Below are 25,374 nucleotides of genomic sequence, written 5' to 3' on the forward strand. Positions count from 1 at the left end.
CATGATGAGACAACTACTAGGTTTTAACAATGGCTCTTAGGGAAAGTACCTAGCATGTGGATAAATGTCAGTTAAATGAGCCTAAATGCCACTTACTGTCATCGTACAATCAAACCCTTTCCCTGGCCACTTCGTTCGGTCTTGGTTTCATTGTTATAAGCTTTCAATAGGTTTAATAGTTTCTGCATTAGCCTTGTGGCAGTTCTATGAAATGTTCATGGATTTCCTTACCCACAATATACCCCACACAAAAACTCCTCTGTTCTGTAACACCTACCGTATAACAGTCCTTTTCTCTGCTAAAATGCTAATAAATGAGGACTTAAATTTTTTTACCACGTATATAGTCACCAAAACATGTAACTATTTCATTTTGGAACTGCGGCGATGTATATTTCACATTCTTTGAACTACTTTTTAGATGTTTGAAAAGTTTTATCAGGAATGCTTAACCAGTCCATAAAATAGTTAAGTTGCTGTCCTCACAGTTTTGGTCTTGGTAAATATCCTTCTGAGAGGACCTCCTTGTAATGAGTTTTTTCTCCAATTATGGCCATAAAAACATGTCTGTTTTTGCTTATTTTATAGAAAAAGACTGTGCTTAACAATGCATTTATTGAATCAGTACAACAAACTGCAAATATCACTCTAGCAGTCAACTGCATCAATATATCTTGGAATCATTTCAACATTTCAACATTATGTAGTCCCATTATGTATGTGCCATCAGTGTGCGAGCAAAAAGCACTGCCGTAGGGCTTGATCAATTGTACGGAGTCCTGGCAATGCTAAATCCAGAAGTTGATTTTTTTTATTGTATTTTATTTTTCTCATTTATATTGTTTTGTTATTTATATTGTTTTGTTTGCTCTGCAAATTTCAACCAAGGCAGTGCTAAATGCTTCAAATTACCTCAGTATGTGATGCTACAGATCTTTGCAAAATTATATGTACATGTATTATATTGCAGTCGTTTCTCAAATCCAGAAGTTGATTTTATTATTTTTCATTTCATTTTATTCTTCTTATTTTTTTTGTTATGTTTCCTCAGCAAATTTTAACCAAAGCAGCTGCCTCTGTGTGCCTCTATGCGGCTATGGCGCTGATGTGTGTGTGGTAACATTTGAACCATAACCTACTGAAAGTGAGGCATGTGACTTTCCATGTACTATCACTCCCAAATGTATATTTTAAGGAGATAATGGAGACTTTCAAGTTAATTAATGTAAGCCTCTTTACTACTTGGACTACTTGTCCCAGCTGATGGCAGCTGTCTGTTTTGCCAGTTCAAGGTCATACAAACAACTTTGGAAGTCAAAGGTCAACCAAAGAAAGTTCTTGCAGCATTATTTCCAAATCGAGTGAACAGTTTGTAAGAAAATTTTCTAAGTTTTCACTATAGCCATGAAGGGAAAACCAACCCCAAACATGGTCGCTGTATTTTTTTTATAAATCATGACAGCATGAACCTTTTTGCTAGACGGCCACGTGAAGAACAATTCTGTGAAGTTTTTTTTCAAAATCGGAACATTAGTGTCTAACAAGAAGTTTTCACAGATCAAACCAGTATCTTAGGAACTGAAAAAAGTCTTGCACTTGATTTAATCATTTTTTTAAAAGAAACATTATTCAGTTAAAAGAAGGTATAATCAGATTACTGTAACCAGAAATATAGAAGAAATTATAAGGCAGATTTTTTATTTATTTTTATTTGTGATAAAAGTGATACAAGATATCACAGACAAAACTAATTTAAAAGCTTAGTATTTATAAAAAATATACAATAAAACATGCTTGGATAAGCATATGGTAAATAATATTTAAAAAAAGAGTAATTTTTATTGAGTATAATTTTATATTTTATTTGGCAATGAGAACTTTGAAATATGAATATCCTAATTACTGCTAATTTTACATATATGCAAACATTCTAAATTATATTTTGTCCAAGGGGATTGCAGTATCATTCAAAGTCACCATACATTTCTTTTGGTATATTAACAGTCATGCATTATTGATTTTAATCAGGTATATTGGTTAATTTAAAAAAACTTACTTGAACAATAAACTGGTAAGTGTTTGTTAAAATGAATTTATCCAAATAAAGTGGTAACTGTAGGAATTTACCATGTTTAAATTGATAAATATATATTTAACAATCACTAAACTATACATAATACCCAATGAAACAACTTACCTCAAACATGGTAAGGTTCTTACTAAGGCATGTACATGACAGGTTAACATGCTAAATTGGAACATACATCAATCACTATTTAACACTGAACACTGCTCCTGTACTATTATCAGAAACTAAAGCTATCGTAAACGGTGTATAATATCCCTGATTATACAAATATCTACAAGCATAGTATGCATAGAAGAAACATGGTAGAAGCATAATACAAGAATTGATTCACAAATGATATCCAAGGAACATAATCTAAAATCACCTACACAAGTCAAGGGCAATACATCTTAAGAGAAGATACATGTAATGCCATCATCATGGGTAAAAGTTGGATAATTTTAAAACATTGAAAATAGGGTGCCTCATTGCTGAAATGCCATGTATATAATACATTATATACTGTAAATGAAATAATTTCCAAAATACTGTAACCGTACACCCAAGCATTTTTCTGACTTTTATTTTGGCCATTATGGCATAAGAGCTATCACAGATGTGATGTCTACCCCCGCCAGCCACGTTGACATAGGATGTTATTGTTTGACTCAGAACATTATAGAAATATAAATTATAATATATGTTTACAGATAATATGAAGGAAAATATTCTCAATTGCGACAAAATCAATCTCATCTTATTTAGCCAAAGTGGTCAAGTGATGTTCAAGGGCACATAGTTCAAACAACTTGCTTGTCATGAATATCGAGAATTGGCATGTGTTCTACATCAGTCCGTGGTAAACACCATTTGGACCCATTGATATACTGTTAATTTAAATGTATGCAATCTTATATCAGACTTATATAGAAGAACTGACATTGTTTATGGGTAAGCAGTGACCTTGAAGTTGTAGCTAGGGGCCTGGAAGTGACTTGTGACACATAATCATCTCATGGTGGTCACTTATGCAAAACTATTTCCGAATCCGCTCTAAATGACAAAGTGATGGACCAGAAATGAATTTCTATCACCAGTAAGGTTTATATATCAAAGTCATCGAGTTCTGAGGCATGCAGTGACTACTGACACTGAAGCTTAAGACCTGGGAGTGGTGCCCCCCATATTATCAGCTCAAGGGGTAAGTGGAAGGCTGTTGTTATGCCTTCTATTTCTATATATTGAGTTACAATCATCGTTCACAAGCGATCTTATGGAGGCAAAAGTATTTCGAAATCCCACCAAAATTAGAGTGATGGACTGGACATGATCCACTAATAATCAGTAAGATTTCCAAGTTCTGAGGCCCATTGGCCCTGACCTTGAAGCAAGATGGACAGAATAGATGGAGTGGACGGACGGACAGGCATGACATAGTTCCCAAAGTGAAGTGGGAGTATAACAATACTGACTGTTTAAAGTAAGTCATATTACATTTGTGTGTGGAGCTGCCTATGGTTACATGATTGTGTAAAAGGTGTCAGTGCATATTTCAAGATATTTAGTCAAGGTGATAGTTTTTGAAAAATGACAGCACTGTTTGACTAATGCCTTTCATTTAACCCAGATAAAATAATAGAAAATGTAAAACAGTTCAATTGGTTTACACAAAAGTCTATTGCATAAAACTGGTTTACTCTTTGGTCAAAGTTAGCCTAAATGTTTATTGCTTGATCAATAATTATGAAATAACTACTACTATCATCCAGTGAAATCACTTAAATGTGCAAACTAGTTAAAGGTGGCATTGCAAACTTATCCAAGTTTTATACAATAAGCTGCAGATAGATATCCCTATTATCCATGTGTCCCATTCCTTTACTATCCATTCATAACCTATTACCGATCATGGGAATCCAAAGATGGGACTTACGTTTTCGAGTAGTGTTTAAAAATTACTTGTTTTTTCCCATTACTTTGATATGACATTTGAAGCAGAAATATTAACTGTAATTATTACATTCTATCATACTTAATCTAACTAGGAACATCTTGAAAAATTGTCAGCATTATTGTTATAATTGAATGAAAATTTCACATTTAACATCCACATAGTATTTGCAAACTTAGAGTTTGAATGCTAACAAAAACAATTTTATTATGCCAAATACTTTTACTCTTAATATTTGCGTATCTTAATTTTGCAATTTTTATGTAAATTTTACATATAAAGCATTTTGTTTGTAATGTTCTGTACAAAAGTAAGGCTTGAGCATTTGCTTTAAGAAAACTTTTCAAAGATATCATTTAAATTTCCCTAATAATTGGTTAGTCATGAGTATATATAATAAAAATCTCTATTTATTTTTTTTAATTTTTTTTTTAATTATTCTTTTAAACATAATTAACTGGTTCAAAAGTGAAATATTCAGTTTTGATAAAAATGAAGTTATAGCAATTGATTCTAAAATTAGATCTTAAAGTTGTTATTTGCAATCTCCATACTTCATCTTAAAGAATGAAAGAAACAATATCATTTTCAATTCAAAAATAAAATTTCCCACTATAATACAAATCCCATATACATAAAAATGAAACAATGGAATATGATTGTCAAAATATGGGTAGTATAAAACAACAACAACAACACATTGATTAAAATAATGATATGGAAGCATAATCAGACTTGTTCCGCTGGCTTGACTATTTCTAGCACCACTGGCTTGGCTGGCCTCTTGAATGTCAGGTATGTATATATCACACTGCCGATCACACTGGAGAAGACAAACATGGCATTGAGCAGGTATAAGCAGGTAAATCAGTTTTAAAAAGCAAAATTGTAAAAGCAAGTTTTACTAATAAACACACTCTCTTTTTAACTTAAATTTTAAGTAAAATTTATTTCTGAACTGAATCTACACAATATATTCATAACAGGAGCTGTCACAGAGAAGGTGCACTACTATAAGGCCATTTTTAAGTTAAAGGATTGCAAACATGCATGGATCACTGTAAAGCTAGATAACATGCAAATCCTTTACAAGAATTTCAAAGTCAAATAATAACCTACATAAGTTTCATAATAAACTAGGGCCAGAGTTTTTTTTATCTTTAGATTTACGGGAGATTGTTCAAAAAGTTGGGTAAGGAGGAGGAAATAAAAATAAAAATAAAATGCATAAAATGTCCCGAAGGAAAAATAAATAAAAATAAAACGGATTTTTCTCCGATTTTTTTTATTTTTAAAATCTTCTTATATCATGAAGACAAAACACACCTTACTTGTGTCAGCTATTTCATAGGCTGAAAAAAGGGTGATAGATCACCATAAAGTTTCAAAAGCATAATTATAAGATCCTTTTAATGACTGAAAATATTGACCTCAACACTGTGGAGTTCAAGCGCTCATTGAAATTAATTGTATATATTTGTTCGAATGCATATATGCATATGAGGTGCATATATTATCAACCCATGGATTTTATGAAACATGTCAGTGTAATAAAGAAGTTTAAATGGCCATTTCTAACCTTTTGCCCACAGTATAAGCATATCCTTTCCATTGTGAAGTAATCAAACATTGAACAAAGTTTCAGACACGGTATAATAAGGAGGTCAAATGTGTTTTTAACGAAATAGTACCGTGACAATTTACCGTGATGTGGTTTTGATATAGAAAAAATAACCACAAAAAGTTGACGCCCTGATGGAAATTCCTCTTCACTTCAAAGTTTGACAGGGCTTACGGATACACAGACAGTCAAAATCTACATTTATGTACTTCACCAAAGAAAATTCGGGAGCATTAAGATAAATTTGACAAGTGTTATATGTTTCAAAAAACCAGGTCTAAGAACTGATTTTAGAATCAGTCCTGAAAAATATCCTTCTAATTCCAGCTATGCCCGTTGGCAATAAGCAACGGATAAGTTTGACTTCTTGCACTGACTGCCAGATATTTTATGTTCAGATTTTTTGTTTTATCGGAAACACACACTATGTTATTATTACATCATTTTCAGTACTCTATAACGATTTAAATTCTAAATAATTATTAAACTAATTAACAACTACGAATATCACGATACCTTGTGTTTTTCTCTTCAAATATGTGATCGTGAAGTAGTGTGTTCAATGCTCCCCAGAGTCAAATTCAGAAAAAAATATCCATTTTGACTATGATGAACACGATATCATTTTGCAGTTTGTGTTTGTCATAAGCTATACATTTTTGCACTGTAATCCAATTCATCCTTGTTAATATACGACGTGCGCCAACGACTTTTAATAGACAAAACAACCCAAGAATTTCTGTCTCCTTATTTTGACCGGAAGTTTCGCAATCATTCCACGAAACGCGAACAACATACTGAATTTATAAAAAAAAATCACAATAAACACGCTTTAAGTTCTCCATGGTTTGATTTAACTAATGAAACATAAACATCGGAACGTTTTTGTTGTAAAACATTTCTATATAGCTGCAGAAATTGCGAGAAATAAGGGGTATGACAAAAACTACTTTCACTTTTGACAGGACGTTGTTATGGTAACGGGTACCTGTTCTGTTTACCCGCGTATTTCCGACTGGTTGACGTGGTTTGTGCAGTAAAAAGACCTATAATTAATGACAATTGGTACACCAGTTGGTTCTGGGATATGGGTTATAGAACACTAATTTTATTTTCTTCTTAACATTGGAGCAACGTTCGTCGGAAAAAATAAAAATAAAACTACGAAAATGAATTTTATTTTTATTTGGGTTTTGCAATATTTAGGTACGGCGCTCCCGTAAATCTAAAGATATAAAAACTCTGGCCTAGCATAATTTTAATATATCTAGTTATCTAACTTAATTAATTCAGTAGATTGGATAGTTGGGAATACATGTATAAAGTCTAGATGGAATACATCACATTGTTGCTGTCAGAGAAATCAACCTTTGTACATTTTCATATAATACTCTTAATCATAACTTCTAAGATGAATTAAAACAGGCCATTTTTTTGCATTAAATGCAAATAAAGAGTTATCTTATTTCTTTATTAAGAATGTTGGTTGAGTATCGTTGTATAATGTATCAATGCAATACATCATGTATTTGCTGATATATTAACTTAATAGTGGTAACATGCAAAGCCCTTAGCAATAATAATAATGGCCCAAAATTTGCATTATATGCAAAATAGAATCATCTAAATAGATTAATTAAGTAGGTTTAACAATTGAATACCATTGTATAACTAGTTGCTGAGATATTAACCTATGTGTGCTTGCACGCAAAACCTTAACCAGAATTTCACAGTTGATAATAAAGGGCTATAATTTGCATTATATGCAAAATAGAGTTACCTTACTTCATTTATTCAGTAGGTTTATGGTTGGGGACACATGTCTCAAGTTTCAATGCAATACATTTGCTGAGATAATGACTTAAAGGTGCTTACTCCAAGATGTGACTACAAGATGTAGCATAGCTCTCCGAAACTGACAGGTTCACATCTTCTGTACGAGTTAAACAATGGCTATCATTTCTTACCTTACATTCAGACCTATAAAGTTTAGCCAGCTGAATTTATAATCACCGCCAAGTACCATTCCTATATATGTGACAATGAGATTCTGAAAATAGCAGAAAATAAAACATTACCATATAATTAGTTGAAGAAAAGTTGAAAGGTTTGCCAAATTCTGCCCTAAAATCATTACGGTACTGTATACAATTGATCTTTGCCTTAAAACACCCCATGAGGGATTCAGTACATCAGTGGTTACAACTAATGCAACTGGGAATCGTAGGAATTAAAGATATTGTAAAATTTGATGAAAGATTACAAGAGTGTGGACGTTTGTGAAAAGGGACAACACACTATTCCATCCAATGAAATCAGCCATCAGTTAATTATGTGCTTCCTCATTAAGAATTGCACTTTTACAACTAAACAGACATTATGTCATTATTTAATTCTAACTATTACTAATAACATGTACTAGTACAATATCCTACTAAGGGAAATATTACTTCACTGATGGTGTAACAAATTTTAAACCTCATGAAAATGGTCGAAATGAAAAATTTAGTAAAAAATAAGACGGTGCAAAATAAATCAATCCAGAGTATACTTTACGCTTGTATATCAATGTGACTCACCTTGAGAACACCTATGATGGTTGTGGTGAGAGCTGAGTTGACTTGTGTACAAAGTACTATAGAGTAGTTGAGAACAAATCCCAGTACACAGGACAGAAGGAACTGTACCAGGAATAACGGGTTTCCCCAGTGCTCATAATAGTACGCCTGCAATAGGACCAGTGAGATGCAAATGGTTGGATACATTGTTAATTATCATATTCTTTACTAAGGCTCAGTAAAAACGAGGAGCATGTACTGTATATACTATATATTCAGATTAATACATTCATTTCAAGGAAAATTTAGAATAAAATATGTTGCCACTGATCCATGTCTGGTTTATATTTTGCGGCCAGTAATGCAAGGCTGCTTAAGAATATTGTTGTCAGTCAAACATGTATGCTACCAAGTCTGTGCCAAAAATTGAGGTCGTCTCTGATCGCAGCAAAACCAAGAATATGAAAAAATCAAGATTGTCTCTGTTGGCAACAACAACAAGACTATGAACAAAAAATCAAGTTAGTCTCTTTTGGAGGCAACACCAAGACTATGAATGAACAAAAATTCAAGTTAGTCTCTTTTGGAGGCAACACCAAGACTATGAACAAAAATTCAAGTTAGTCTCTTTTGGAGGCAACATCAAAGCTATGACAAATTCAAGGTCATCTCATGACAAATTCAAGGTCGTCTCTTTTGGCAGCAACAACAAGACTACGGTATGATAAATTCAAGGTTGTCTCTTTTGGAGGCAACTCCAAGGCTATGACAAATTAAAGGAAATCTCTTTTTCAGCAACAACAAGACTTCTGTATGACGAATTCAAGGTCATCTTTTTTGGAGCAACACCAAGACTATGACAAATTCAAGGTCATCTCTTTTGGAGACAACATCAAAACTACTGTGGTATGACAAATTCAAGGTGGTCTCTTTTGGAGACAACACCAAGATAATGACAAATTCAAGGTTGTCTCTTTGGTGGCAACAACAAGACAATGAAAATTCAAGACTATCTCTGTTGGCACCAAGGCTATGACATATTAAAGGTTGTCTAAATTAACAGCAAATGAAATTCCCAGACTTACATTCAACATGGTTTACAATATTCCCTGACAATTTACTGACCTTGAAAAGGATGAAATTTCCCAGCCTTTTCAAGGTTAACAGTGGCAGCCCTGATACACCTTGAAATACAGATGGGCAAATACAACAGATTACCTTTTCCATGTCTCCCATGTAGAGAGTGAAACAGAACACTGGGATGATCATGAAGACAGAGTTGTAGAACAGCAGACCATACTTCCCCAGATCCTGAAATACACAAACAACATCATCACCTTATTTATATGTAGCGCATTAAACCACTTGCTGAAACAAAACAATAAGATAATGCTCAGTTTTGCCTCTTATACTTGCATGTATAAGGTTATTTTTTTATAAATATGCCTCCTGGTTAAGGGGTGTTATATATGAGGAAATGCAACAAAAAACTCTTTGACAAGAAGACAGGTAATGTTGCCAAATTATAAAGTACATTATACATGTATGTGGTTGCTATGAAGGTCAAAGGATCCTAAGGATGGTTTATGCTTGCTTAATGCTATGTAAATAAGGTGATTTAAGGAAAATTTGTAATGGACCACTAGACTTTTCTTGCATACCAGGCATGTGTTTCCAGTCATTTGACCGGTGCTGGAAAAACTCATCTTACACCCCCCATGTAAGATGAGTCACGCGCAACAACACGCCACTTATTATTTCTTTTATTGTATGGTTTATGAAAAGAATATTATGCAATTTCAATAAAGCAGAATCAAAAATATAAGAAGTACAATACTTTTAATTAAAATTGATTTTTAAAGGAACTATTTGACGTCAATAGGGATTTAAAATTACTGCGCTTTATGACGTCAGGAAACAACGTCGCACGCGCTTTTTGGTGAAATGTACAAAAGTGCGTTTTCTACGTCAATTTTTTTCATAAATTCATTATTTTAGGTATGCAAGAAAAAATATCAATCATGTTTTTCTGGTCCGGATCGAAAAATCCAACCCTAGGGCACATTGCATAACCGGTAACTCGGCAAGCCTCGTGACCTGCTTACGCGCGTGCCCTCGGGTCGGATTTTTCTATCCGTACCGGAAACACATGATAGATACTTATAATCTCAGCTCTGAGCACTGCAGTTTTTCAAAAGAAATGTTCTTAAACATTTTCCATACGTATGTCTATGTAAAACAAGTGAGACCCCAGGAGCATAATTTCAATTTAATTTTACAGAGAATCATGACACATGCTACTCGCCAAATTTCTAAGCTCTACATCTTGTATTTATGGAGGATTTTGTTTTCTTAACCTTATAGAGTAAGTAAGTATTTCAGTCTTGATGGGCTGAATTTATTTACCTTACGGTGATTTTTTTTATGATATGCTCAAAATGGATTTAAAATTCCTTAAAAAGAACTTCAGAATGAAAATAACTTATCAGAAAAGCAAGCCAAATTGTACACAAACATTAATATTTATATCATCAAAGCAGTAGATAGATCTATGAATAACAGTCTTATTTACATAAGAATGTTAACAAAAGGAATTAAGAACAGGCACAATTCCTGACAACAGATGGTGGTACCTTAGCATCCAGTTTCTTTTTGGTGTATACCATATTGGCAGCAGTGCACACATTGTTGATGAAGATTAACACATACCCCACTGTGTCAAACGAAAGATCAAACCTGCAACAGCAGATTACATAATCTTCAAAGGAATATGAGAAACTTATACCGGTAACTCAAATTAATATTAATATATAAAGATAACATTGATCAAGCTTCCATATGGCACCACAGTTATTGACAAGATTTACAATGTCTACATGACGGTAGATATTTTAGATGGTGTTCGTAATTATGGAGGCGTATGGAAGAATTGAATTCATCAATGCAGTAATTACAGTTTTCACTATGAGCTGGCCATTTTATCTAAAGCAAAACTAATGAATTTCAGTGTTGATGATTGTACATGTTGCGATGTATCTGTTATGTGACATCACTTGCAATTCCCAATTCAGTTACTAATCATGATATAAGAGGGTAAGAGTGGTCCAGTGTTATAGGTGTTCGCCTCTCACCCAAGAGATTATGGGTTAGATCCCCACCAGGGGTACCTTCTCATGGCCTCTTAAAAAGGACACAGTACTGGTTTCTGCCAAGGAAACAGGTTTGAGAGTGATCTTATAAGCTATCAGCTTTCGACACAATCAAGCTTAAATAAATTAGTATAAACCAATCATGATATTATTTCCTGTTCAGCACAAGGCAAATCAAGGATTCAGACTAATATCCATTCCTGGTGCTTTTACCATGACAAAGTTTAAAGAAGGAAAGGAGAACATACACCCCGGCAACGAGAGCACCTGCTATCATCAGATACACACTCAGCTGGATGGCCTTGCTTGCCTTTATACTGAAATATATCAACACTTCCCATAGATACATATTGTTTAATCAACAAAAGAAAAATATCAAATTAAAACAGCAGTGCACAAACAGCACAGAAGAGGCAACACGATTGTTGCCTTAGTGTAAATTTTTAGCAAAGATGATTTATTAAAAACTATACATACTGTGATGCTGTTTTTTTTCGTTCAGGTAACAGTGATTTTTTTGTTGAGTATATACACTTTCGGCCAAAACCTTGAAGTGTAGAGTATATATACATGTTTCTTTTTGTTTAAAAAATATTGCTCTATTAAATGGAGAATATATTTTCATTTACATAAGAATAATTCAGTAAAGCCGCACAGAGTACATTCCTATGCCTTGAAAAGGTTGTATACCACTGCCTTCAAAACGATACCATACCAATACCAACAAAGCGGTATTTTTAATGATATTGTACCATAGTTAGTTTCAAATTCGTAATTAAAATTACACAAAAATAACTTTCAAAACTAACAGATTCTGCAAGCTAGATGTATATTAAAAACTTTACAGTAACATTGTACTTATGATTTGAGGAGGTTCCAACATTGTATGATCAAATTTCAGGTTTTACTTTTTACTACACACAATATTTTTAAAATACATGAAATAATACTGGATATATTCTTAAATGAATACTTATCAGCACAAAAAAAACAACCTTGCTTGATAATTTCTTGGTACATTGTACCAGAGTGCTTACCTAGCATTGAAAGATCAACCTTATGTTATTTATAATATTAGTACTTACCCTAAAATCCAAAATTCTGCGATCATTGTGAAAAGTATGGAAAACCTCCGTAATACTGTAAACATGGGTAAACTGAAATACAAACATATAGTTCATTAATATATTCTAAACATACTTATATTAAAATCAAATAATGTTAGATTTTTGCAAATACAATGATTAAACAATACAGCAGCTTTTCTATTGCACCAATGAATACATTCATTCCTTAACATTAAATGTTATCCATAATTTCTAAAACTAAATCTCTATAACTTTCATTTTCCAAACAGGGTTTAAGCTACAATTTTTTCCTACGTTAGGATTTAACACATTAATTACCCTAGGAAAATATAGAGCCCCCTCGACACACTCCAAGAACCCCTCTGTGGTCTGCTTCACCCCACCCCTAAAAAAACCCCAAATGGTGTAAACACGAACTTCACCCCACCCCAAGAAATCCCCTTTGGAGCGGACACTGACTTCACCCCACCCTAAGAAATCCCCCCAGTGTGAACACTGACTTAAACCCACCCCAAAAAACCCTATGTGGTATGGATGCATCCCACCCCAAACACCCAGGTGGTGTGGACACTCACTTCACCCCATCCTAAGAAATCCCCTGTGGTGTGGACACTGACTTCATCCCACCCAAAGAAATCACTTGTGGTGTGGACACTGACTTAACCTGACCCTAAGAAATCCCCTGTGGTGTGAACACTGACTTAACCCCACCCAAAGAAATACCCTGTGGTGTGGACACTCAATTCACCCAACCCTAAGAAATCCCCTGTGGTATGGACACTGACTTAACCCCACCCAAAGAAATCCCCTGTGGTGGACACTGACTTAACCCCAACCTAAGAAATCCCCTGTGGTGCTGACACTGACTTTACCCCACCCAAAGAAATCCCCTGTGGTGTGGACACTGACTTAACCCGACCCTAAGAAATCCCCTCTGGTGTGGACACTGACTTAACTGACCCTAAGAAATCCACTGTGGTGTGGACACTGACTTCACTCCTACACCACAAAATCCCCAATGGTGTGGTAACTGACTTTATCCCACCCCAAGAAATCCCCTGATGTGTGGACACTGTCTTGACTCCATCGCAAGGAATCCCCTGTGGTGTGGACACTGACTTCATCCCAACCCAAGAAGTCCCCTGTGATGTGGATACTGACTTCACCCCACCCCAAGAAGTCCCCTGTGATGTGGATACTGACTTTACCCCACCCCAAGAAACCCCCTTTGGTGTACAAATAGGCTTTAACCAAACACAAGAAACCTGCTGTACTGTTGACAATGGCTTCAATCTCACCTGATTTTCTTTGTTCCTCCCAGGCCACACAGCAGATTGCCAACAAAAACCACAGGCAGCGGCCATATCTGATGACAAGGTGACACATTAATAGACAGAATATGAATACATTTTTTTCTTTTAACACTTACTAACAAGAGGCCCAAAAGGACCTATGCTCTACTGGCATGGCTCTTGTGGTCATTTTCAATCCAGAGCATGTATGTTGAGTAATAGGCAACAAATATATAGTTCACTTTTAGTGTTTGGGTTAGCTGAAAACGCTGCACGTTCAACATCTGAGGACAGAAAGTGTTGTAAGCAGATTAGTTGCATGAACTCTGTTAATATTTGCCAAGTGAAGGTAATCTGAGGGTAAAAAATATTTGCTTTCAAAACGGTACTCATCGTCAAAATTTCATTTCTGTAGCTTTAAAAATAAAAAGTCGGTCAAAGGTCAAAGTCAAGGACATCCGAGGACAACATTAATGCTTGTTTGCAAAACTGTTCACATGGTCAAAATTTCATTACTGTAGCTTTAAAAATTAATAAGTAAGTCAAAAGGGGTGGGGCCAGCTTTCGTCCAAGGGGCATTATTTCAAATGTTTTCAATTGCATCATATGATGCTCCACAACAAATATCATTGGTATGGGCCTTGTGGTTTGAAACAAGAAGATTTTGAAAATATTTCTTAAATAAGTCTCTAGGAAAATTGTGACATCCAGGGCAGTGCCAGTTTTGACCCAAGGGGCATAATTTGAACAACCATGGTAGTGGAGCACTAAATAAAGCCTTGTTCAAAATAGCAAGGCTTTGCATAGTGGTTTCAGACAAAAAGGTTTTTAACATTTCCCAATTTAAGGGGCGGGGAGGGGCGGGAGTCCATCCCTTACATAGAGAAGAGAACTCTTCCCTGGGCCTCCGCCGTTTGCATTTGCCACACTGGTCCCTTTCGGGAAAATCTCCGTGGGGAGGGGGGGCAGTAATGACCCCAGGGGCATAATTTGAACAAACCTTCACAAGCAATTGTGACTTTACATGTTAACTTGGCTAAAAAAAGACTTCGCTCATGTAGACTTGGCTAAAAATAGACTTAGCTTAAAATAGCATTTTTTATACTTTCAAGACCCATAATCCAGGCATGCATGAGCAGATCTGGCTGGTTTTCAAAAGGAAACAAGTTCTTATGGATATTTAAATACTGTACAAGTTTCATCTAGATACAATCAAAACTGAAGACTGTATCATGTTTACAAGCAATTGTTTACAGACAAACTGATTTTTTAATACTTTCAAGGCCCATAATCTAGGCATGCATGGTCGGATCTGGCTGGTTTTCGAAAGGAACCGAGCTCTAATGGATATCTAAATACGTACAAGTTTCATCGAGATACAATCAAAACTGAAGACTGTATCATGTTCACAAGCAATTGTTTACAGACAAACTGATTTTTTAATACTTTCAAGGCCCATAATCTAGGCATGCATGGTCGGATCTGGCTGGTTTTCAAAAGGAACCGAGCCCTAATGGATATCTAAATACGTACAAGGTTCATCGAGATACAATCAAAACTGAAGACTGTATCATGTTCACAAGCTAGTGTTTACACAATAGCATTTTTAATACTATCAAGGGCCATAATCTAGGCATGCATGGGTGGATCTGACTGGTTTTCAAAAGGAACCGAGCTCTAATGGATATCTAGATATTGTACAAGTTTCATCGAGATACAATCAAAACTGAAGACTGTATCGTGTTTACAAACAATTGTTTACAGACGCACGAACACACGGACGCACGGATGCACATACTACGTACACATTACCATCGCATAAGCTCTTCTGGCCTTAATATACAAACATTCTTGTATTTTAAGTTTTACATGAACTGCCTATCCTGATTGATAAATTATCAAGCCCAGAGAGGTATTATTCTTTTACACATTTGTTACTGCTACAGGCTTAACATTTCACCATTGAGATATATAGAGAGGCCACAATATTATGATGTCTGCCTCATCACATCCCAATTAATTGATGAAACAACTTCCAGTTAACTGATTTCGCAAAATGCATTTTTGCTGTCTTCATATTTGTATACATAAAAAGTTGTATGTAAATTTCTTACATCATATTTATAATGGTGCCAGATAAAACCCAGGGTTCCCGCTGGCGAACGCCATTGTCACCATTTGCGACAAAATCGCAAAAGTAGCGAATACTTTTCAAATTTGGCGAATTTATGGTGACAACAATATTTTTTTTGAAAACATTTTCTTAAAATGACATAAGCAGTGCCCATGTGGCCTGCATGATATTTGATTATGTCACTGTCATAAATCAAGCGCACCTGCTGGTTAACCATGAGATGTAATCAATATTGTTTTAATGGTTGATATTTGACGTTAAGTACAGCACGATCTCCTCAGCACTGAGACTGATTGGCTTGTTTGAAGAAGTGAAAAAAAGACAAAAACTTCGTACCCGTTGAAATATATCTGGTGCAAAATCTGGATATTTAATAAGTGACAGCTGTTTTGCAGTGAAAAGTGCCACAACTCCTGTTACCATCTGAAAGGAAGCAAAAAAACATGGTCAATGATGAACAATTAATTATAAACAAGAAATAACAAGAGATTGGTTTCTTGAGAAAATGTCATGTTCTGGAGATTACGTGCAGACAAGAATCAATAAGTGCATTACACGTAAAACATTAAAGACGGCCCTATATCGCTCGCCTGATTGTGACAAAGGCACCTCAAGTTATTGATCTGACATTCAGTGATTTTTAAAAAATTATTTTTACCGCCTGTGCCTTGCAACTTAGGAAAAAAAGTTAACTTAAGGAAAAATACAAAATCAGGCTAAAATAGCTAATATAATGGTAAATATACATGTTCTAACTTTTTTATCCATACGTTATGCTGTGATAGAGTAAGTTTTGTCAAGATTTTGTTTATATTTCAAGAAATTCATTGTTTTTTATTCATTTACATTATCTACGTTACTAGTTTAGGAAAAAACATTTTTTCGCAAGGAGAAATAGTCTTTAGAAGGCAGAAAATTGCACAAAAAAATCACTCACATTATACTAATGCCACATGTTTTTTTTTAAATGGGCGTTCAAAAACATGAAAATGTGAATTTGTTTAAAAAGTTATAAAGGGCCATAACTCTTATAATATTTAGGTTTGAGTAATATTACTTGTCAAAAAAGAGCGCATTATTACTGTAAATAATCTTTTGAAGTTGATATTTTTATTTTTTTGTAAAACAATAAAATAATTATAAAAAATATTAAATCATAATTTTAATAAAAGGCTAATATATATGGAACATTTATATGTCAGAAGTTGTTTTAAGTCAATTGTTATTAAAAAAGATTTTCAAAACTTTCCATATTGACATATATTGGTAACTAGCCCTGCCACTGGAAACCATGTTTTTTTAAGAATCAACATGGGGTAAAGAACTTTGACAAAGGGTCACCTTAGGAACATTTCTGTGAAATCATTTTGAAATTGGGCCAATTATTCCTGAAGAAAAGTTTTTCAATTAGAAATATGGTGAAAAAAGACCCGGTGGTCATGTTTTAAAGGAACATTTCTGTGAAATTATTTTTAAATTAGGCCAGCAGACTTTCAAAGTTTTCCATATATAAAATTTAGTGAAAAAGGCCCCACCCCTCTGTGGCCATGTTTGTAACAAATCAATATGGGGTGAAGGACTTTGAGACAAGGTTACTTCATGAACATTTCTGTGAATTAATTTTAAAATCAGGCCAATAGTTTCTTAGGAGAAAATTTTCTCCATAGCAACATATAGCGAAAAATATCCCCGCCCCTAGAGGCCATGCATTTCAGAATTCTACATGGTGTAAAGAAATCTGATACAGGGTAACCAAAGGATATTTTCACAGAAAATATCCTTCTCGGAAATCTGGCTGGCTGATTCTGTTTAGAAAATTTTCAAAGATTTTTTTTATTTCAGTTGCCACAGCAACCAGAGTTTGGCATGGAACCACTTTTATTGAAGGAATCTAAAAGAGGATAAAGGAACATTCCTGTGAAATTTGGTTGAAATTGTCCCGGTGGTTGAGGAGAAATTGTTTGAAGGATTTTGACAACGGACGGACAATCACCCTATCACAATAGCTCACGCTGAGTTTGGGTTTTAGTAACGTACCAACACATTCCAGCTAGGTCAAGAAAATATTAGAAAACTGATGTATTAACCACAAGGCCTACGGAGCTTTGGCACCAGAGTTTTTTCAAAAGTGGTAGATATTTAAACCTCTTTACAATACATTGATAACATCATGTGATAATGTCAATCAACCAATCATGCACAAACAAAGTCATAATTAAGTGATTTTCAACGTTGTAAATGCAAATGAAATTGTGGCCTTCAAAGACAATATTTGAGCAAATATCAACATTTACTGAAGAGTTTTTAACAGCTTTTGATATCTTTTGGTAACACTCCTTATTATTTGCCACACTTTAATTGGCAATACAAAAAGAGCATTTAACAATTCAATTCAATTCAATTCAATAGTTTATAAGCACAAACATTCAAGTTCATCGCCTTTACTTCTGGCGGTTACATTTTATTTACGTACATAAGAAGAGCATGATAATATGATGACACAGATTATGAACACTATTAAGATATTGATAATTTAAGTATAACAAGCAAATTCGTTGAATTGATATTCCCCGCCTGATTGGGCTAAGTCAAGGAATGGAAATCAATTGTTGATGATATATATTATACATATATGAGTTTGAGTTTGATTGCAACTGTTTGAAATAAAAGAAAATATTGTATATAATGTAACATTTAGAATTGACCAAGAAACCTAGTTTATGACTCCATGTTAACCCAGTTCCAAACTAATCTAAGATTTCATCAAGGCAAACATTCTGATCAAGTTTCTTGAAGATTGGTCCAGATATATGCAAAAATATAGCCTCTAGAGTGTCCACAAGGTTTTTTAAAGATTTGACTCAGTGACCTCATTTTTGACCCCACATGACCTACTAGTTCCAAACTAGATTTCATCGAGGCATTCTGATTAAGTTTCATGGAAATTAGAGCAGATGTATTGCCTCTACAGTGTTCCCAAGATTTCTGTAAGATATAACCTAGTGACCTAGTTTTGACCCATATTACATATTTTTAAAACACTGTCGAAATTTAACCTACATGTAAGACAACATTCTGACCATGTTTGAACTTAATCAGACCAATCACCACCATAAAATAGTTTCAGACAAGATTTTTGAAAGATTTGACCTAGTGACCTAATTTCTTATCACATGTGACCCAGTTTAAAACATGTTCAAAAGTTCATCAAGGAAAACATTCTGATAAAGTTTCATGAATATAAGACCGTACATATTGCCTCTAATGAGTTTTAAAGATTTTTCTAAAATTTGACCTAGTGACCTAATTTTTGATCCCATATGCCCCACTTTTACAAGCAGTCCATATTTCATCAAGGGGTACATCATGACCAAGTTGAACATAATCCAACCAATCATTTCCATTCCGGACAAATAAAATCTCAGAGTTGACCTTGTGACCTATTTTTCAATCATATGTGACCCAGTTTTAAATAAGTCCAAGATTTCATCAAGGAAAACATTCTGATTAATTTTAATGAATATTTGACCATGTATAATGCCTCTAGTATGTTCCAAAGATTTTTCTGAGATTTGACCAACTGACCTAGTTTTTGACCCCATGTGACCCACTTTTTTAAGTGGTCCATATTTCATCAAGGTTTACATCATGACCAATTTTGAACATAACTTGACCAATCATTACCATGATATGGTTTCGGACAAGATTTTTCTAAGACTTGATCTGGTGACCTTATTTTTTATCATAGTTGACCCAGTTTTATTCACGACCAAGACTTCATCAAGGAAAACATTCTGATTAAGTTTCATGAATATTTGACCATGTATAATGCCTCTAGTATGTTCCAAAGATTTTTCTAAGATTTGACCTACTGACCTAGTTTTTGACCCCATGTGACCCACTTTTTAAGTGGTCCATATTTCTTCAAGGAGTACATCATGACCAATTTTGAACATAACTTGACCAATCATTACCATGATATGGTTCTGGATAAGATTTTTTTAAGATTTGACCTAGTGACCAAATTTTCGATCATATGTGACCCAGTTTTATTAATGACCATGACTTCATCAAGGAAAACACTCTGATAAAGTTTCATGAATATTTGACCATATATAATGCCTCAAGTATGTTCCAAAGATTTTTCTAAGATTTGACCTAGTTTTTGACCCACTTTTAAAAATGGTCGAGATATTATCAAGGGAAACATTCTGACCAAGTTTGAACATTTTCTGATCAATGCCTACCAAGATATGGTACCGGACGGACAGACGAAAGGAATGACGGAGGGACAACGCCAAAACAATATCCCCCTCCCGAAATCTTCGATTCGGCGGGGGATAAAAAGTAATTATTAACGTGACATGAGCAAAATCTTCTTAAAAGTCAGGCTTTTATGAAGACATAATTATTGTGATTGGGTGTTTAACTATTGAAATGTCAATTTTATAATAGAACTTTTGTAGTGAAATATTTTTCAAAACACAAATACCTGATCCATAAATAATGCCAACAAGAAATCCCCTGTTAACTGAATAACATAAAGTTGAAAACATCTGCATATCTCTAAAGATTAATTTGAAAATAATATATACAAATCAACAAATACTTACTTGAGCTAATCCCAAAAATTGAAATGAAGGGAATCTGAAATAAGCAAGAACTCATTTAAACACATAATCTAAACATTCAGCCTGGTGTGCTTGGAATTATAAATTGCAGGGAATCACAGTGAATGTGTAAGCAACCAACAAGTAGAAAATACTTTTGGAGGTCATTTTTAAATGCATAGTGACAGAAAGATGAAACAAATATCAGAATATTGATGCTACTGTGAAGATTAAAGCATTTCTGAATTAGTAGATCAGAGCTCCAGATAAACAGCTGTTTGACTAATTCAAATCACAGCAAAACTAAATTATACAAAAACATACAAAATGGTGGTTTATGCAAAAGTTGAGAGAATGTAGCCAATCATGTTTTTATGCCTACAGTGTTTTTAAACAAGTTCTACTGATCAATACTTCACTTGTCATTAAGGCACTAGGTTCAAGATGAATTGCTAACATAAATGTCTGCTTATACAGGGCTTTATATAGTATCCACGGGTCCGACTATCGGACCCATTCCCAAAGCAAAATATCAGATATTTTTCCCAATCTTCAGAAAAAAATCCCAATCGCCCCCCAAAAAAAATCTTTTTACCTGTACTGGTTCGTTTTCAACATCCTAAGAAATTATGTGATGTGAAGTTTTTTTGGTAATTGAACTCAGAAATCATTGATTTTCATCACATTAAGAGATATGAAATATTTTCTGTCATGATTTATTGCAATAGATATTTACACTCCAAGGATTGATATTTCAGCCATTGTGGGTCTTTTAAAGGGAAAATAAGCTTATATTAAATCATTTCCTAATTCACAGGAGACTAGACAGCTTTTTCTTTTCACTGTAAAATTTCCCAATTTCCGCATTTTCACGACGCAAAATTTCCCAAAATGTCTAGGGTCTTTTTCCCAAAATGGGCAGAAAAAGCCCTGTTATATTATAATATATAAATCCTCTATTGAGCTCTTGGTAAGTAATTCACAATGCTTAAATCATACATAAAATCATCTGAAAATTATTTCATCAAAAGAGGCAGATCCTTATTTTTAAATAGAACCCCACAAGCTAATTATATTGATCTTTACCCATCATGAATCCAAAGCAATACATAGCACAAAATAAGGTAGTCCGTATTCCACTCTGCTGAGGGCACATCATAAGCATATCATTGCGCGACGTTAAAATGACGTCATTACACAAAACAGTGCATCATTAAAATTACATTTGTATGTAAACATGCATGATTAGGGAATTCCTGGACCTTTGTCAATAGTTTATTTATAGGGTAAAAACAAAAAGACTCCCCCCCCCCTGCACCAGGGTTGGTGTTCACATATATACAAATGATACTCATCACTTACATACAAAAATTTTTATAATTAAGTGAATCATTTGCTGCAAAGAATTATTACTTTCATTTCAGGCATAGAAAGTGAAATTGTAAATGTTAACGAGAATAATTTGATTGATTTAATCTATAATATAAGAAAATAAAAACTTTACAACAGTGATATCTTAACCAAAGTCCATGTGTACATCATGTATGAAAATGTTTTTCTTCTAAAGATTGATGTCTCAAGTGAAGATTATAGTCAAACGAAAACATTGACATCACAATTCTATACAAAAGTGAGTATATATATAATTAACTAAATGCCTATTGAGATCTGTCCATACAAATGTGAATTCCATGTATTTCTGTCTGAGGAAACATGAATACAGTACACTCCTCATGAAACTACCACTTTCATTTTACTTGTTGGATTTTCAGCATCGCATACAGGGAATGCTCATTTTATCCTATACGGATTCCTCCTCATTTTTCACTCTCTCATCCTCCAAGGCCAATCAGTGGACCAAAGAATTACCATCGCCGCAATTCTTGGAGGTGTAAACACAGCAAAACCTCAAAAAAAATAAAATCAGAATCTCCTACTATCTAATCGTGTTTAATTTATAAGTATCAGCAATATCTACCAGCAATAAAACTCTCCGCGGAAAACTAGAAACCCTGGCGATTTTAGTGAGGAAAGCTGGTAGTCCAAATAATTGTACGTTGACAGATTTTTTTTAAGATTTTTGATATGGCAAATCCTTCACGTACAAATTGTTTAGTATCAAAAGTGGGTAGTTGTTCCGATCAGGATTCCGGGTTAAAGCATATAGTGTCTATAAAATATCATAAAACAAGAAATATTACCAGATAATGTTATTTTATATTAGTTTCGTACAAAAAAAATAAATATCCAACTTATAATTATGAGTTTGACGGCTTTTCTTCATTTCATTCTGTCAAAACATAACGATATATACATGAAGGGCACATGCAAGACATCAGGGCACAGTTTTAAATCGCTCGGAACATTTCGGCTTTGGCCAAGTTGTTATGATTGTATAACGAGGTCTATCTCGAAGCTTTGTCGGAGGAGGCCGAGTTATTACGATTGTATCGAGTTGTTCCCCTAAGCATAATTGTTGTCTGTGTCAGTCAACTTTCGTTTTAATGGAAAGGTAAACAACTTGTTTTAATGCATTAAATGCTTGTTTAGTGCAAAATAAAATATGAATATAACTCTTTATGATCAATTTCAACCATAAAATACTTCACTTAAAACAATTTCAATATTTTTAATACCCCCCCCGTTTTTTGCACATTACCGTTTAGATGTTAGGGTTTGGAAGAATCCCGTATAGCACGTCTATTACTTTAGACTAGGAAAGCGGGCTACATACTCAGCAAATGTCCGTGATATTTTGTAAAACCCTTGGAGTAACCGAGGAGGCTGGTAGTTCCGCAAGGCTTGTAATGGTAGTCATTCCAGACTATACAAACAAGACTTCCATTTAACAGAAAATTTACATATGTATAGAATTTGCGTCAATGTTTTTTTTTATTTCTATACAAACAAAAACATTGACATCTCAATTAAATTCTATACAAGTGTATCATTTCTGTCATCGTCATATACAATTTAGCCATCATTCTCTTCACTTATTTTATGCTTATAATGATATTTTTTAATAGAAACAAGATAGTATGAAGGAAATGAAAGAAATAAACTTTATAATGGCTCATTTGATAATTTTACGTTTGAGTAGAATTTTTGGTGTCGATGTTTTTGTTTGCATAGATTCGAAACGAGTCCTGCTCACTGTCTTTGAACAATTTACCTAGTTTTGACAAAGAAGAATCAAAGGTGTTTACTTGTAAGATGTGAGAATCACTTTGTTCGCAACAATGATGAAAAATGATGTAAATCCATAGAACGCCGCAGCGGCAACCCTTGCCAGAAGCGTGATCTTCTTTTCACTATCTTCTTGCATTCTGACATTTGCTCTAGTACTTCCGGTGTAAATGAAAGTAATGTTTTTGGTAAATCGTTTACAAATTCCCACAACCGAAAGGATGACAGGCTACAGACTACTATTTTCATTTCATGTATCTTTATAAGAAAAAAGCAACATGTACGCTTGTCGTGTTTACCAATACTACACTTCTAAATCTTGTTTATGATTATTTTGTATTATACACACCAACCTGATTTGCACAAAGAAAAGACGTATTAATGTATCATGCCGGGATCGAACCCACGACCTCCCGCTCCGTAGTCAGACGCCTGAACCACTACGCCCTGGAGACGGTTTACATAAAGGCATGCAGCATTTACTGTCACCACACATCATTTACAGTATTTACAAGCACTCCGGCCTTGCCCATTCAGCGAAGGTTCCTATAAGATTGTTAGTCATTTTAATAAATTGATGGTTGAAACGTAAAGGAATATGGAAAAGCAGTTTACCATGTCTAATCATTTAAATAAACAAAATATGAATTTGTGGCCATGTAGCTTTTAATTTAATCATGTATTATCTTTGATTTAGTGATACTTTAATAACCTGAAAAAATAAACTTCAACTAAGCAGTACATCAGATTTTATCATTTACTATAAGTTAAAAAACACTAATAAAGCTAATATAAATCTTTCAATTTTGGATAATACCATGTCACACATGTGAATGATTTATAATGTACCGATGCAACTATGACACTAGCCAATGTGAGTCTTATACAGCAGCTTTGATATAATTTTGGCATCATATGCATTTTATTCTAACATTAGTTATGGGAAATCTTGATGTCACATACAAAGCCATATCTGGAAAGTGTTATATACGTTTTTGAGACGTTGTTGTGAGACGTTGTTTATATTACTCAAATCTTCTTTAATCAGCTGTAAAAACATTAACAAATTAAAGACACGTATTCATTCACATGTCTTTTCACACCCACAACACACACAAAGAACGCATTGTTCAAAGACAAATTTTCTATGAAATCTTTATTGATCAATTGATATTTAACAGTTATAACAAAATACGTTCTTACATATTTTTTTAACATTTTATATTAAAAATAAGGGTTTAAATTTAAATTTAGATCTGAATCGGCAAGGTGTTGAATGATGCAAATTCTGTTTTATACGAGGAGATAATATATATATATATTCTCTTTATTTCCACCATTACAGTGATTAATTATATAAATAATACAAATTATATAAATAGTACAAGTGTTACACATAATAAACAGTCATAGACATATCATAAATTATATACAATATCACATACATGCCATGAACAAATTATAACATTATTACACACTCTCAAACACAATCATACTAGTATTTGGTGACAAAAAAGTAAGAACATTTATATAATATTAAACTTTATGCAAAGGAAATATAGGAAAAAGAGTACTCGTTTATCGTAAGAAGGATAACTGTAGAAATAATATTAGATGAGTTAGGCACTAATACCCGCACTTGTCGAAACGAAATACAAGTGAAGGTTGTGCGGTGTTAAACATCTACATTGAAAACAATTTAAAAAGAAAATAGTAT

The 25,374-nt window shown here is 33.9% G+C and overlaps 1 protein-coding gene across 1 annotated transcript; it reads right to left on the reverse strand.

Annotated features, from left to right (window-relative positions):
* Positions 1 to 1,700: 1,700 nt before the first annotated feature.
* On the reverse strand, positions 1,701 to 23,815 carry LOC128214252 (UDP-sugar transporter sqv-7-like). Its single transcript, XM_052920628.1, has 11 exons — positions 23,678 to 23,815; positions 20,475 to 20,508; positions 16,198 to 16,284; positions 13,734 to 13,801; positions 12,433 to 12,504; positions 11,596 to 11,664; positions 10,832 to 10,934; positions 9,417 to 9,509; positions 8,220 to 8,366; positions 7,608 to 7,690; positions 1,701 to 4,842 (listed from the first exon to the last, which is right to left on the reverse strand). Exons 1-11 carry the CDS (start codon positions 23,794 to 23,796, stop codon positions 4,749 to 4,751), a joined length of 969 nt encoding a protein of 322 aa, XP_052776588.1. The 5' UTR covers positions 23,797 to 23,815; the 3' UTR covers positions 1,701 to 4,748.
* Positions 23,816 to 25,374: the final 1,559 nt, after the last annotated feature.

The sequence above is a fragment of the Mya arenaria genome, chromosome 13 (assembly GCF_026914265.1).
Source record: "Mya arenaria isolate MELC-2E11 chromosome 13, ASM2691426v1".
Lineage (NCBI taxonomy): Eukaryota > Metazoa > Mollusca > Bivalvia > Myida > Myidae > Mya > Mya arenaria.